At 59.0% G+C, this 14748-nt stretch overlaps 1 protein-coding gene across 8 annotated transcripts in view; it reads left to right on the forward strand.

Annotated features, from left to right (window-relative positions):
• The window catches only part of CEP104 (centrosomal protein 104), a 36275-nt gene that overhangs the window by 13646 nt on the left and 7881 nt on the right, over positions 1-14748 (forward strand). For 7 of the 8 annotated variants that reach the window (XR_896506.2, XM_011370803.2, XM_023536986.1 and 4 more), the window contains 9 exons: positions 1677-1874; positions 2822-2989; positions 3624-3797; positions 5511-5687; positions 8722-8928; positions 9312-9428; positions 12589-12625; positions 12868-12934; positions 13488-13596. Coding sequence is in view for 7 of the 8 variants with exons in the window: in XM_011370803.2 (XP_011369105.1) it covers positions 1677-1874; positions 2822-2989; positions 3624-3797; positions 5511-5687; positions 8722-8928; positions 9312-9428; positions 12589-12625; positions 12868-12934; positions 13488-13596 (1254 nt within the window). In the remaining variant the exon portion in view is untranslated. Of the gene's footprint in view, positions 1-1676; positions 1875-2821; positions 2990-3623; positions 3798-5510; positions 5688-8721; positions 8929-9311; positions 9429-12586; positions 12626-12867; positions 12935-13487; positions 13597-14748 lie in introns of all 8 variants that reach the window. The other variant, XM_023536985.1, reaches the window with a different exon arrangement.

Genomic DNA, 14748 nt, shown 5'->3' on the forward strand with positions numbered 1-14748 from the left:
TATCCCAGGGCGAGGGGTGTATTCGGGTTCAGAACAGACAAACCCCTTCCTGTCTTGCCTTCCGGGAGAGGCAGGTAAATGTCGAAGCCAGGACGGGGTGACGTAAGTGACCAGCACGCAGTCACGCCTCCTGCGGGCCCCGTCCACAGCCTGACGTGCCAGGCCCCCACGCGCTCCGGCCCCCATCCGCCGGTGGTCTGGGCCACGCAGATCTCCCTGAGCCTCTGCTCCCCACACATATAGACATGCAGACATCTGCTCAGAGGGTGGTTACGTGTCTGACGTGACATCACCTCAGAGCACCTCAGTACCGGCCGTGTGGCTGCCATGCCCGGTAGGGCCGCCTGCGTGGTGAGCAGCAGGGAAACCGGCTCCCACCGGGGTTTACTGACTGTGTGACTGGAAACTCAAGTCCACGTGGGCCTCAGGGCTGGTCTGATGTCGTCGGAAGCTCGGTTTCTGCCTATCTTTTAACCCCGTTCGTCGTGGTCCCGAGTCACCCTAGGACTGGCAGCTGTCACATGGCCCTCCGCTTCAGGTCTGAGGGGAGAACACATCCCATTCTAAGCAAAAGTCCCCGAGTTAACGCTAATTAGCTCGGCCTCAGTCACAACGCAGTTTCTGCTGACGCGCGGCCGTGCGCCCAGGGAGCCGTGGGGTGGAAGGCAGGACGCCCGGTGGACACAGGCACGTGCCTGCTGCAGCCAGAGGCCTGAGCAAGCGAGAGAGGACCACTGCTGCCACGGCCACCCCACGGCACGCCTCCGCGCGTCACCGCCACGTCGCCGGTGACGTCTCGTTTGTGACCTGATCGTTAGAAGTTATAATCAATACTTCACTTTAAAAACATTCTAGTTTCTCCTCTTTCAGTATCGGTCTTGTTTTACAACTATGAGCAAACGTTACATCGTGAGAAACTTAATCTCACGTGTGACACGCACTCAGTCTCTAGTCGTCCCAGCAAGTGTTAAGTGTGAATAAACGGTGATCCTCGTCTGTCCAGCGTCACCGTGGCACTGGCCTCTGAGACGACGCAGGAACCACTCTTTCCACCCGGTCACCCGAAAGCTGGCTACGTGTTTACTGCTCCTGTGTCTCTGTGCCCCGTGGAGTGCCAGCCATGAGGGCGGGGTCCACCTGCCCCGCGCTCTGCTGGGGCACGAGGGCCTGGCACGGTCCGTGCGGTCGGCGTCAGCTGAGGGAACGGGGCACGGGACAGACCACTGCCTCTGCGGAGAAGGCCGCAGAGGACCTTAGCTGGGCTGTGTTAGTGGGGACAGTGAGTACTGGACAGTTTAAACTCAGGCTCAACACTTACTTCTAAGTCGTAAACTAAGAAAACAACAGAGGTCTTGTCAGAAAAAAACGTAATAGCTTTTACTATAGTCGCCCACTCGTCAGCTGAACTGAAATTGCGAGCAGTAAGTAGTGACAGGCGGCAGCTACGTCACTTTCGGGGCCTATAATGAGTTCAGAAAGGGCTGGAAACCCTGGCCTGAGTGTTTAGTTACCTCCTATTATATAAGTTATTCTGATCTGATGATACTGGTATTTAGCAAAGTACCTCTGTTCGGACCCGGTAAGTCCAGAGCAGTAAGCCTGCAGTGTAGACGGTGTGTGTTGGTGGGTCCGCACAGGGGCTCTGCCACCAGCCGCCCTTCCTCTACCCGCTGCAGCTGGAGGCCCTGCCCTACGACGAGCGGCCTCTCCCCGCTGTCCACAAGCCACCGGGGGTCGCAGCCGTGGAGCCAGAGAAGAGCGATGCGGAGGTCAGCGAGGCGCCCAGAGGGGGCGCTGCGGGCGAGCCGGAGCCACTGACCGAGAAGGCCCTGAGGGAAGCCAGCGCGGCCGTGGACGTGCTGGGAGAGACGCTGGTAAAGGAAGCAGCACGTGTGTGGGAGGTGACGCGCGTGGTGCGTGGCTGAGTCCGGCCATCCTGTGGGTGGCGGCATCCGTGGTGTCCTGTCCCCAGGGCCCCGCCCAGCCCTGTAGACTCCCGCCCTGTAGACTCCCTTTGGCCTCTCTGGGGAGTCACTCGTGTCACATGCGGCCGCCCCACCTTCCGACTGCCTTCCATGTTCCCCGCATCACCTCTTCCAGAGAACCCTGTCTTCTCGTGATACACCCGAGTAGGACAGCTTCCGCTTTGCCATTTTGGCCCTTGAGTTGGGCCGGCTCGTCCGTCTTCCGGGAGGTCCAGGGGCCCAGACGTCTCCTCCCGCCCATACACGTCCCCTCCCACCCGAGCTCCCGAGGAGCCAGTGTGTTCCCCTCCGCCTCCCCGCTGTCCACTTCCGCCTCCGTGCACAGTGACGGGGTGATGGGGCGCTGGCTGCAGCCTCCCGCTCTCGGCACCCCCCAGGTCTCCCCCTGCTGTGACAGAGGCGGGGAGAGCCCCAGGCTGTGTAGGTGACTCGGTTGACTTCCTTTTGTCCTTGTGGTCCAACCGAAAGGTCCCTCGATGATTACTGACCACGTGGAGCAGCAGAAACATAAGCTGGAACTTAAGGTCCCCTGAGTGCGTGTTCATCTCAGTGGGCGTCTCACCCCCCTGGGTGTTCACAGAGCTCAGCTCCCTTCTGTCCCGGGGCCCGGCGGATCCCCTGGTTCCCAGCTTGAAAGTACCGCTCATGGTGGAGCTGGGGACACATTCTGTCTTCCAAACAGTCTTAACTTTCCCGTGTGAGAAACCGTATTCCTCTGAGTGCACACATCGGCCCCGCGGAGCTCCCGCTGTCAGGAATGGAGGCGCAGTGCGGGGTGGCGGGGTGTCACGGTGTCACAGGCCCGCCCGCGCTGAGCACGGGGCTGGCTGTGGCAGGTCGCGGGGGCCTACTCCAGGACGTGGTCGCACCGGGAGGCCGCCCTGCTCGCCTTGCACAAGCGGCTGATGGAGGCGCCTGTGGGGACCCCGAAGGAAGACCTGCGGGGCCTGCTGCGGGCGGCCGTCTTCCTCATCCGCCGCGCCATCAGAGACATCGTGACCCCGGTGAGCCCCGTCCCGTGTCCCGGCACGTGCAGTGGGATGCCCTGACGTTCCCCAGGAGGTCACGGCAGCCCGAGAGGCTGCCCGGTCGTGGCATCGCTGTCTGCCAGCCCAGCGGTGTCGCTGGGGATTAAGGCTCCGGAAAGGCAGCCACAAAGAGCCTGTGTGCCGCCCCTCATCGTCCCCCTCCCGGTCTCGAACACGCCTTGTCTGTGCTCCAGCGCCAGCGATCACAGAGGCTAGTGCAGCGCGACTCCTAAGCGAGCAGTTCACGTTCGTTTCTCATGAAACTCGAGGAACTTGAGAGTTCCTGCTGAGTTTCCCCGACCTGCACGGGTCTTGAGAATGAACATCGCAGTGACATCCCTGCCCGTGGTCCCCCCCGGAGCTCGTGCAGCTGAGCAGTGCAGCTGAGCAGGGCCGCTAGATCGCGGGCAGTGCCAAGTGCGGTGACAACACGCACTGAGAGCACAGCGCTGTGTTTAGAAACCAGTTTTCAGTTTCCCGTTTCCGGCCCCGCAGACAGCGTGTAACTCTCAGTTGGACGGTCCTGTTTATTACTAGTGGTAAGTCTCGTGTTTACCGTGAGCGGGATTCAATTAGAGTAGCTCATCTGCTTTCATCACCTTTTTCTTAGGTCTTTCAGGCTTCTTTAAAGTTGTTGAAAATGGTGATCACACAATATATTCCTAAACACAAACTGGGCAAGCTCGAGACAATGCACTGCGTGGAAAGAACGATCCCCGTGTTGCTCACCAGAACGGGAGACTCTTCTGCTCGTCTCCGGGTTGTGGCTTCAAATTTTATTCAGGTATGAGAGTCGCCGTGAGGCCTGAACCTGTCGGTAACGAGCAGGTCCTGCAGAGGTCCGCCCTTGTTCAGGCGCATGCCAGGGTCCCGCCTGGGCCCCGAGCGCGACGGCTCATCCTTCGGGCGTCGTTCCTGTACTTGTGCTCCGGAAGGTCAGTTTTGTCTGAGACGTAAACATTGACTAAAAGGTAGAATTGGGTTTTTCTAGTGTTTCTCTGATTCAACACATGCTATTAATTTTTGAAATAATAGAATTACGTGGAAAACTAAATCAGAATAGAAAATCAGAACTAAAAGAAATCAGCGTAACCGTCTTGGTGTGAATGTTTTCTTTCATCGGATGAGCGGGCGTCCGCCAGGCCGGGGTGTGGCGGTGCTGGGCGCAGTGTGTCGCTCTTGCACCAGAAGCGTGAGGAGGTGTCGTGCTGCTTTTAAAGTAGCTAATGAATTCATCTAGCCTGGGAGGTCTCATAAGGCCCATGTTTGGGCTTCAGAAAACCCGCCATTTCCTTAAAATGTTACATAAAATGTCGTGAGTGTCGCACCTTTCCTGAAAGGGATTCCAAAGCTTTCAGAATTTCTCGAAGGGGTCACTTCGCCAGGAAGACTCATTGCTCCCGTTCCGTGTCATAAACGAGTTTTCAGGGAAAATGAGTCAGTAACACCAGTAAGGTGAAAACCAGCCGCCCTCAAGTTCTACGATACACTCTTTGTTAACGTAGCTTGGAACCGGGGGGAGATGTCATCTTTCAAAAGATGCTGAAAATGAAAACATTTTCATTTCGTTGTTTTTAAGCCGAGTTGATTTCTGAGTAGTTTGCAAGGGCTGCGATCTCCTCTCTCTTTGAGATGGTCGTAGTGGGAGATCACAGGGTTAATACTGTGGCCGGCACCAGCAAGCCAGTGGGCTGCCTTTGAATTCACACGGCTGTCATTTAGGGAGCGGCCTGCTTGTACTTCCACGACGAGTGCTCACCTTCTTTCTCTCGTGTTCGTAGTCACTCATAGGCCCAAACGTAAGTGAATCGTGCTGGTAAATGAGGTGTTTATTTAGGGAGTGAGACCTGCAGACCTGTGAAAGACAGATGTCTTTCTGTGTTGAACTTTCATGCTTCAGTGCTTTGTCCTTTCTGCCTCAGACTAACTCAGTGATCGTCATGCATCATTGTACGTGTCGGATCTTTTTCAAACCCGGGCTGTGGAGAGGTGTGTGTTTGGAGATGTGAACTATGGGACGAACTTATGTTTTCCATCTGAGCCCACGAATGATCTCGTCGACTGCAGCATCGCCCACGTTTCGCTCTGAGCTGGCATTTAATCAACGCTAAAGCGATGCCCCAAAAGCAGTTCCTTGAGAGTTTCAGAAAATAGACAACGTTTTTCCTGAGGTCGAGAAATTCTGAGAAGAGAAACCCTAAGTTTTCAATCATGTTTTCTCTAAAGCTTTCGTTAATCTCTGGGTGATGATGGTTTTATTCCTTACGTTTCAGGTTTTTGTCTGTACTCATTATTTTATCTTCAGTAGAAAGGTGACCTCGCTGATCAGTAATTTTACTACCATTTGTCACTGTCATTTTTTTAAATTACTTTATTAATTGAGGAAACGTTATTTTTTTCTTGCCCGGTTTTTCCTTCAGCGTTTACCTTGAGGATTATACTAAATTGCCTCTAGCATTTTCCCATAAAAATTAATGAGTTATGTTGGTTTTTACAGGAGATGGCCTTGTTTAAGGAAGTTAAGTCTCTCCAAATGATTCCCTCTTACTTGGTCCAGCCATTAAAAGCGAACGCTCCCACTCACCTGGCCACAAGTCGGATGGAGCTCCTGGCCCGGCTGCTGAAAGACCTGGGCACCGAGGGCTCGGGCTTCACCGTGGATGACGTGATGAAGGTAAGCGCATTGCACGCGGCACGCCTTGTGCGATGCTCCACCGGGCCTCAGAACTTGAGATGGTGCCTGGAGAGGTGTCGCCACAGTGTTTGTCGAGTGAACGAATGAGGGGCTACAGGGAAGCCACATTGCCCCACCCAACGAAGGAGCGCACGCGAGGCCTCCGGCGGTCTGCGGTTCCCTGAGCTGGTACGCAACGCAGACAGACCCTCGTCCATGCCGGTCAGCCAGTATAAAGACCGCACACCCATAAGAGGTACCCGCCGTGTGCGGGAGTGTCAGGTGTATTTTTTGTGCGTTGGACAACCTGACGAGAACACGGAAGTTACAGGAGAGAGACTTCCTGCCAGCAAGACGTGCCCTCAGGATTTGAGATGCGCGGCGGACGGCGTGGGCACGGTCAGGTTCTTGGCCAGCCGTGCGTGTGGAACGCGCTCGCCGTGTGGCCGGCCCCCCCACGCGTCAGGTGTCGTGTGCGTTCCTGTGGGGGTCGGCCTGGGCGGCGTGGCGTGACGTAAACGTCACCTGTCTCCTCTGTGGATTGCACACACCCGTGGACCTGACGTCGTCGGTCTGCAGGGACCGCGTACGGGCTGCTTCATCCGTGAGCTGTGCGCATAGCAGTGCGCGTTGGCATGCCGCCCGGGCTCCAGAGCCCGCAGGCTGCGGCCCAGGCCCCTGCCCACACCTCTCCACGTGCCGCTGCACACCGGGGCGCAGCGGGCTTTCTCACCCGCACCTCAGCACCTGCCGCGGGAGGCTCAAGCCCCGGCCCCGGCCTCAGCCCCCTGCACGTCTGACTCGTCCTCGTGCGCAACGTCTCCCGTGGGTGCCAGGACGCGCGCTCCCGGTGTCCAGGCCAAGCCCCCGGCCCCCCCACCTGCTCCCACTCGGTCCCCCATTTTCGGCAGCGGCAGTCCCATCCCGTGTGCTCGGGGTGCAGGCCTTGGAGTCGGCTTTGCCCCCTTCTTCTGTCCCAAATCTCCATCAGCAGATGCTGTGGGCGCTCCCTTCGGGTGCGTCCAGACCCTGGCCTGTCACACTCCACTAACCACGGGCTCCAGCCACTATCCCCCTTACCCAGATCATGTCACAGACACCTCATGGACGCCCCATGGCCGCCCTTGCCCCCGCCCCTGCCTGCAGGCTCGCCGTCCTTGTCCCCACCACAGAAACGTGAAGCCTGCCACGTGGTCACGGCTTTGTGTGGCAGCGCCCGCTGCAGAGTACAACTTAGAGTGCGTTAGGTAAGCTGTGCCACACAGCTGGCCCCGAAATTCCTGTCGTGTGACACAGTGACCGCTTCCTGCGGCCCCTGTCTCAGTCCAGCGTCACCGTGCAGTGCGCTTCCAGGACAGAAGCATTCTGCTCCATGCAGGTGTTCAGGGACTCCGTTTCCTCCGAGTGTGATGTTATCGGTTTTCACACGTGATCTCTGAGGTCACTAAGTAAACAAGGTGACTAGGGGATTGTGAGTGGAGGTTTGCTCCAGCCAAGCCTGCCCCACCCCCGTTGCCATTGACCAAGGGGGTCCCATCCTAGTTCTGGAGCCCGGGAGGAGGCCGTGTGCCGACGTGGGTCAGGAGGCCAGTGTCCTGTGTGTGCGCCCACGTCGGCCTGTGGAGATGCTGACGGTGTGGGTCCAGACAGAGGAGGAGGGACGAGTAAAGAAGGAACTGGGCTGGGGCAGGGTCCTTGAGTAGCCACGGGGACAGGGCTTGGCACACACCCTGAAGGGCAGCTCTGAGCGGGGTGGGGACCTGCCAGCCCCCTGGCGGGCGGTGTCAGCTCAGAGCCGAGAACAGGTGAGGAGGCCTGAGAGGCGAGAAGGAAGCACGCGCAGACGTCTGAGGGGTGACGCTGCAGGCCGGTCAGCTGTGCAGTGCCAAGGTCACCGTGGCCGGGGGGCGAGCCCAGGGTGAGAGCCCAGCATGAAGCAGGCCGCTGCCACAGCCCGCTCCGCCTGGGGACACAGGACGGGCCCGGGTGTTGAGGGCGCGCGTGGCTGCACGTCGACTTTGTGATGGACCGTACCGTCCAGGCTGGACACAGGGCAATGGAGACCTGAGCAAAGGGACACATGGGAGAAGACTGTGGGGTAGGGAGGGAGGACTAGGGTCCCAGGGGGTTGAGTGGTCGGGGGACAGGAACACAACGTGAGCCGGAGAGGTAGGAGGTGACGGTGGCGGGGGCTTCCTTCTGGTCAGTGCTTCCAGAGGTGCCGGCAGCCGCGAATGCCAAGGTCAGGTGGGGGCCGCGGGGAGCGAAAAAGTCCAGGAGTGCAGGACCAGCGCCCACAGGACAGTCGGGAGGTGTCCTCAGTCTGGGCCGGGGTAAATGTGTGGTGCCGTGGCCGTGTGACAGTGCCGTAGAGCTTCGGGGGAGTGGAGTGGAGCGTGGCGGATGAATGTTCAGGTCATGCAGACGCGATGCTGGGCAGGAGCAAAGAAAGTTCCAGATCAATGAGCTCCGTGCGCCGTTCGCAGCATCAAAAAGCTGTGCGCACACTCATGAACGTGTGCCCTTCGTGGAGAGGAGCATGCCTCCGGCAGGGCCACGCCTCCAAGGGGGCCGAGAAGACTGTGGGCCCCGGGACCTGGGCAGGGGACACGGACAAGGGACGAGCACGATGGACAGTGTGTTACTGCTAAAAACCAATGAGGTCCCAAACAAACGTGGCAAATGATAACGCGGGTTCATCGAGATGGTGGATCCTTGACGTTTATTATAATTCGTTTTCTCTGTGTTTGCAACATTTCATAACAATGTGAAGCTACGGAAGGGTGTAATCTAAGAACTGCTTGTTAGTATGTACGTGGAAGGAAGCAAAACACGCTGCGTACCCGGCACGCGCTCACCTGTGTGTGTAGGGTAATCGGAGTGAGGAAAACTATCTTAGTAGCTGGCATTCTGTGGACGTTCTCTATTTTCCAAATGTCGGTAACGTGTCTGTGTTTCTTTGATGCTGGCAAAAACAAACTTCCTTGTTTTAAGAGCCGAGACGACCAGGAAGCTCTCCCCGCTCTGTTTTCAGTTCGCGGTGGGCGCCCTGGAGCACAGAGTGTACGAGGTCCGGGAGACGGCGGTCCGCGTGATCCTGGACATGTACGAGCAGCACCGGGCTCCTGTGCTGGACTACCTGCCCCCAGACGACTGCGCTGCACGCAGGAACGTGCTCTACAAAACGCTCTTCGAGGGCTTCGCCAAAATAGAGGGCAGGCCCACAGACGCCGAAGTGAGGGTGAGTTAGCATCTGAAATCGTGACCTCGGCCTGTGTCGCAGACGCGGCTTGACACGCAGATGAACGGACAGGTCGTTCGAGGAGCGGCGTGTCTTACGCTGTGTCCCTGGGCTCAGACCCCGGCGCTGTCCCTTTTGCCTGTGTGACTCAGCGTCCTCGTCTGTAAACAGGGATGATGATGGCGTGAGGACGTTTTCAGCTTTGTCTGTCAGTAAACGTTTGTTAAATTAATTTGGTGGTTTACTTTTAACCCTAGTTACGTGCTCTGTCTCCGTGACTGTCGTGATGTTTAGAAAACACAATCGATGTACCATAATTTGTTTCCCAATTTCTAAGACTATCCTAAAAAACTATTCTAATAGAAAGATAACTTTCGTGCCAGGCACAGAAAAAAGCGGCTACAGAGGAAGCAGAAAAACGAAAGAAAGAAGAAATTAAAGTTTTGCAAGGGCAGTTGGCAGCGCTGACAGAAACGCAGGCGGGAGTCGTGGTGGGCAAGGTGAGCCGGCTCCCCCGCACTGCGCTCTGGGTCGGAGTCTGCGTGGCACTAGCCCCCCTCTGCGTGGCACTAGCCCCCCTCTGCGTGGCACAGGCGGACGGGCGTCGCGGCACTAGCCCCACTCTGCGTGGCACAGGCGTCTTTGTTGTTCGTTGCTTTTCATTCTGGGGCACTTGAAGGGCGCCCTCGTCAGCCAGTTTGCATGCTCCTCATATTGGGGAGAGCAGACAGGCTGTGGGGGCCACTTCCTCCCGCAGCCCCCACCTCTGTCAGAGGCGGTGGGAAAAATAAGCCTGAACGTGGAGCTCTGATTCCCACGCGTCAGAAAGGAAGGCTGCAGGCAATTGGTCCACATGGAGAAGCCCTCAGCCCGGGCCTGCGGGGGGCCCCACAATGGCATCAGGCCGCGTTGCACGGAGCAGACCCATGCTCCTTCTCAGCTGCCGGCTCCTGGGATTTCAGTTTTGTGCCCCGACTTCATGACCCAGTGCCTTTAAGCTGAGAGAAACTTCCTTTTAGAGAAAGAAAGGAGAGGGAGCGGGGCATTGCTCAGGGTCGAGTGGGTCCCCGAGGCCCCGCCCAGCCCGCACGGCCTACCCGCAGGCCTGCTGTCGGGAGGGTGGTCACGCCCAGCGTTCTCACCACTTCCTCGCTGAAAAGGGTAAATGAGTGAGAAGGAAAACATGGCTGGATGTGTGTTAACGTGCCTGTGACAAAGCCACAGGAAGGCTCCAGCTCGGTGCTGGAGGGTCAGAGGCAGCCGTCCAGGAATGGGAGGGCCGCGGGGTCCGGGGCTGGGCGGCCGAGCCTGGCGGCCTCGCAGCCTCGTGGCGTGTTAGCTCTCGGGCATCGTCGAACTCGCGGTCACCGCCGCAGGTCAGCGGGTGTTACTTATCGTCCCCGATGTCGTGCAGAGGAAGAAAAGAGCTTAGGAAACAGTGACTTACTCAAGGTCATGGACTGGTCAGTGCTCAGGCCGGGATGGTCCCTTCCTCCCTCCTTGCGTGAATGACCCTCCTGCAGCCCGGCCTCACGGAGGTCTGTGGTGATGGCACGTGGGTCATCGCCCTCACCCCTCCTGGGGGGCCTCGGCCGGCGCCTCATCGTTCATCCAGCGTGGAGCCCCTGCTGCGTGCCAGCGGCGACCTGGCTCTGGGACTGTCGGGGACTGCAGCAGGCAGCGCTCAGGGCCCGCGCTCGTGGGCCGACGCTCCAGGAGGAAAGAGGAAGCGGCAGCGCGGACACAGGCGTGGCGGGTGCGGGCGTGCAAGAAGGGGCTGGACGCCGGCCCGCTGTCCTAAGACGGTCAGGGAAGGCGTCCGGCCTGGGAGCGAGGAACCTGTTCTGTTTTTCCATTGTAGTAAACTATGCGTAACACAGAATTTACCATTTTAACCGTTTGAAGTGTACAGTTCCGTGCCGTTAAGTACGTCCGTGCTGTCACAACCATCAGGACCATCCACACCCAAAACCTGAGACGACAACATTTTTAACATTTCCGATTACTCCTGAGTTTTAGGAAAAAACGGATTTAAAAATTACTAATAATTTTTCTAAGCTGTTCAAAGCATAGATAAAGCAAAATTTTAGACTAAAATTTTACTTTTGGCATTTTATATTGTCTACTGCAAAACATGCAAATTCCTTTTACATTAATAGGAATTTTCGTGATGCCTAGAATCCAGTTACTTAAGTTTGCTCTCTGTACTCCATAGGCGTATAAATCTAGTGAGCCGTTCGTAAGTTTAACACTCACCCATGAGGTGTACAAATCTAGTGAACGCTGCTCGTGAGTTTAATATTCACCCATGAAGTCTTTCCCAGTTGTGAGACTGTGTTCTAGGATGCATTTTCCACTTTCAGTGGTTGGGTTTGAGAGAAGTTAGTCACTGTCACGTGAAATGTGATTTTTACAGGCGCAGCAGACAGCACCCGTATGTGTGACGACCACTTATGTGTTGTGTATAGGGGCCCAGCTGTCCCGCCCTCCTGCACAGCCCAAAGCCCTGGAGCCCCGGCCCCGGCCGGGCTGCCTGCCCCCTGGGCGGCGTGGGCCAAATGCAGGCCCGGCGTCTGCGGAGACGACCGTGGCGTTTAGCAGGCCGGGTGGCCGGGAGAAGGCTCGGGAAAGCTTTTGCCAGTTTCAGGGTAGAGAGCGGGGGGCTGCGGCGGGAAGGCCAGGCCCAGAACCTGCTGCGGGCCACACGTGCCTCCACGTGCTCCGTGTCCCACCAGCTGCCACAGCAGCACAGCCCGTAACCACGGGTGAAAGTGCCGCCAGCAGCTCACCCCTCCTGTCCAGTCCACTGAGACCCATCTGTGTCACCAGCTCAGCAGAGCACAGGGAGGGAAGGAGTAAGGCCGAGGCCCTTCGGACAGGTCACCGCCTGTGCTGCGGGGTCCACCCCGGCCTGAACCGCTCGTCAGTCATCAGCGTACTGTGTGCCGGGCACTGTTGCGGGTACTGGGGATGCGGACAGGAACGCCCTCACGGCCCTCCAGCTCTCACAGTGGGGACAGTGGACAAGACACACTGGAGAAATGGCTGAGAACCGCGAGTGCGAGGGCCGTGTGTCGAGGGACAGCAGGCAGCCGGGCGGCCGGGGCACAGGGAACCACGCGGACGTGGGAGACACGTTGGGACAATGACCTAGGAGGCCGTAGGGGGCTGGTCCAGCGTGGCTGAGCACGGCTCTGCGATCCGCCTGGAGACGCTGTGTGAGCAGCAGGGCCGGGCTGACGGCAGGCGCCTGGGGCCACCGCACCAAGGCCGTGCCAGGCCAGGGACTGGCGGGGCACGTTGCAGTGGGTACAGGCAGTTGCAGGGGACAGGCTGAGTCCCGGGAAGGCACAGCCAGGGAAGCTGGGGAAACACACGTGGGGCGCCCTGGAGCCGGGCTAAGAAGGGGTGAAGGGCTGCCGAGCCCACAGGAGGTGAGGGTGGACACTGCTGATGGGTGAGCCACTTGGAGGAGGTGGCGGCCGTGACGGAGAGCGGTCTCTGGGATTGCACAGCAGCGGGGAGGGAGGGGCGTGGTGGGGGGAGCTGCAGACCGAGTGTTGACGACTCAGTCCTGTTGTGCGTTGATAGAAATTCTGGAACGAAACCTAAGAATAGGTAGACCCACTTGTCACTGATCCTTCTGGTTTTTTGTCTTAGGACAAAGGAAGCCAGGCCATGAAAGCAGAGAAGCCAGGTACGTGAGCCGCGGTCGAGAGGCCGCGTGGGGGCCGCTGCCGTCCATTTGGCCGCCGCCTGTCCACCCACTGCGTCCCGGCGCATTTCGGGCGGCATGTAAACACTCCCACCTGCATTAACTTGCATATTTTTAACTGCGTTTCGCATACTGGTTACTAATTTTTAAAAAGCTGGTTACTAAATCTTTGAAAATAGGTTCCGCACCCGTTATTTAAACTGCGTCCCCTTTCATTTTTCCAGATGCTCAGAGGCGGGAAGCGGCCCCACCTAAGGCTCCGGAAGTCGCGGACGATCACTGTCTGGACAAGTGAGTAAAGCGGTCATCACCCTCGGCGTGGCGGTCAGGGACCAAGCACACGTGAACGCTGTGCAGCGAGCCCCTCCTCCCAGCTCACGGCCATGGGGACCACTTGGTTCTTTTGGCAGGTTTTAAATCTGGGGGGCTACTCCCCAAACCAACCGGCATTAGCTCTGGGCGGTCAAGGCGCCCCTCCTTCCCTGCGCCCCAGTGGAGGTTAGCAGCCCACTTGTCCAAGTGCTGGGCCCGCCACAAAACGCTGCAGCAGCCGAGCCTCTTCCCTGTGGGGAGCCGAGGCAAATCACCGGGGAACCAAGGGAAAGACTCAAAGCGCCCTTTCTGCTCCATCATCCTGACGAAGTCAGAGTTTATCCCGCACGCGGCTGCGGGAAGCCGCCTCCATGGCGCTTCAGCACGGGCCACGGGCGCCGTCCGGCCTTCTGCGGCCCCTCCCAGGGCCGGCCAGGCCACCAGCGAGGAGAGGGAGAGTCACGTGGGTGTGACGGGTGTGACGTCTGAGCTAGGCCTGAGCCTGCACCCCGCCGTCTCTGTTCTGTTTCAGTTTGTGCATTTTTTGCGGGGAACGGAGCGACTCCTTCACAGACGAAGGCCTGGACCTCCACTACTGGAGGCACTGCCTCATGCTGACGCGGTGCGACCACTGCAGACAGGTCAGGCTGGGCGCGGGGCTTGGTGCTCTCAGGGGAGAAGGTGCAGAAGAGTCGTGGGGATGCTGTCACCCCGTGCTGCTGTGGGGTGCTGCCTCCTCCTTGAAGGGTCACACACTTAGAAACGCTCGAGCGTCAGAGTCACAGCTCGGTCCTCGTCACAAAATGAGCACTCCCGAGCAGCCCCACCCGGGCGGCCCTCGGAGCCCACCCCGCCCCCCAGGTCACCCTGTCCTGCCCGCTGCCCCCACGGCTCCCTCTCCGCGCGCTGCGCGTCGGCGGAGCCAGGCAGCTCGGGCTTCTCGCGTGTCGTGTCTCCATGCGCCCACCCGTTCTCCCGCGTTCGGGGTGCAGACCGTGTGGGTGACGTTGCTGCGGAGGGTCCTGCGCACGTGCTCTGGCGCACGCGTGCGTGTGACACGCCTCTGGCCGCGCCCGTGACCAGCTGCAGAGCCAGGCGGGCAGCGCTCCGTGTCCTGGTGATGGGTGGCACTGCCCCCCTCCTCCTGTGAAGCTCTCTCGTCTCCTGCCCGTTTCTAAGCTGCCGCCAAACTTTTTACTGATCCGCACTCGCTCTTTGCACACCTGGCTGCGAGTGCTCGGCCGGTCACATGCGTCGCGCCGCCTTCCCGCTCTCTGTCCGGCCGCTCGTCGTCTCGAGTGCCCGTCAGTCACGGGAGCCTTGCCCTCAGCGCTGCCCGCCCGTCAGCCTCTTCACGGGTGGCGCCCCCTGCGTCCCGCCTACGTCTTCCGCTGTCCCGAAGTCCGGTCTCTCTCTGAAGCAGTGGACCTTTGGTAAAGAAGGACAACTGCGAGGGAAATGAACTTTGAGCCCCCTCGGGGCTCTCCAGCACGAGTGGCCACCAGTGCAGGGTCACATGCAGACCCCCGACCCCCGCGCAGGCGGCTGCATCTGTGGCGGGGGGCACGCGTCCGTGGCGTGAGGTTTGGGGTGCACATAGGTCATTCCCGCCCAAGGCGTCACGACGGCGAGAGCAGCACGAGCCCCTGCGATCCTGTTCCCGCGCACGTCCTCAGAGGTGGCGGGAGCCAGGATCTGAACCCCAAGGCGACACGTGACCCCTGAGCCATTCGGCCCCCTAACGCAAGCGTCACGCCGCACTTCACGTGGCCCCCAGCCCCACCCTTAGCAAC

The sequence above is a fragment of the Pteropus vampyrus genome, unplaced genomic scaffold (assembly GCF_000151845.1).
Source record: "Pteropus vampyrus isolate Shadow unplaced genomic scaffold, Pvam_2.0 Scaffold176, whole genome shotgun sequence".
Taxonomy (NCBI): Eukaryota; Metazoa; Chordata; class Mammalia; order Chiroptera; family Pteropodidae; genus Pteropus; species Pteropus vampyrus.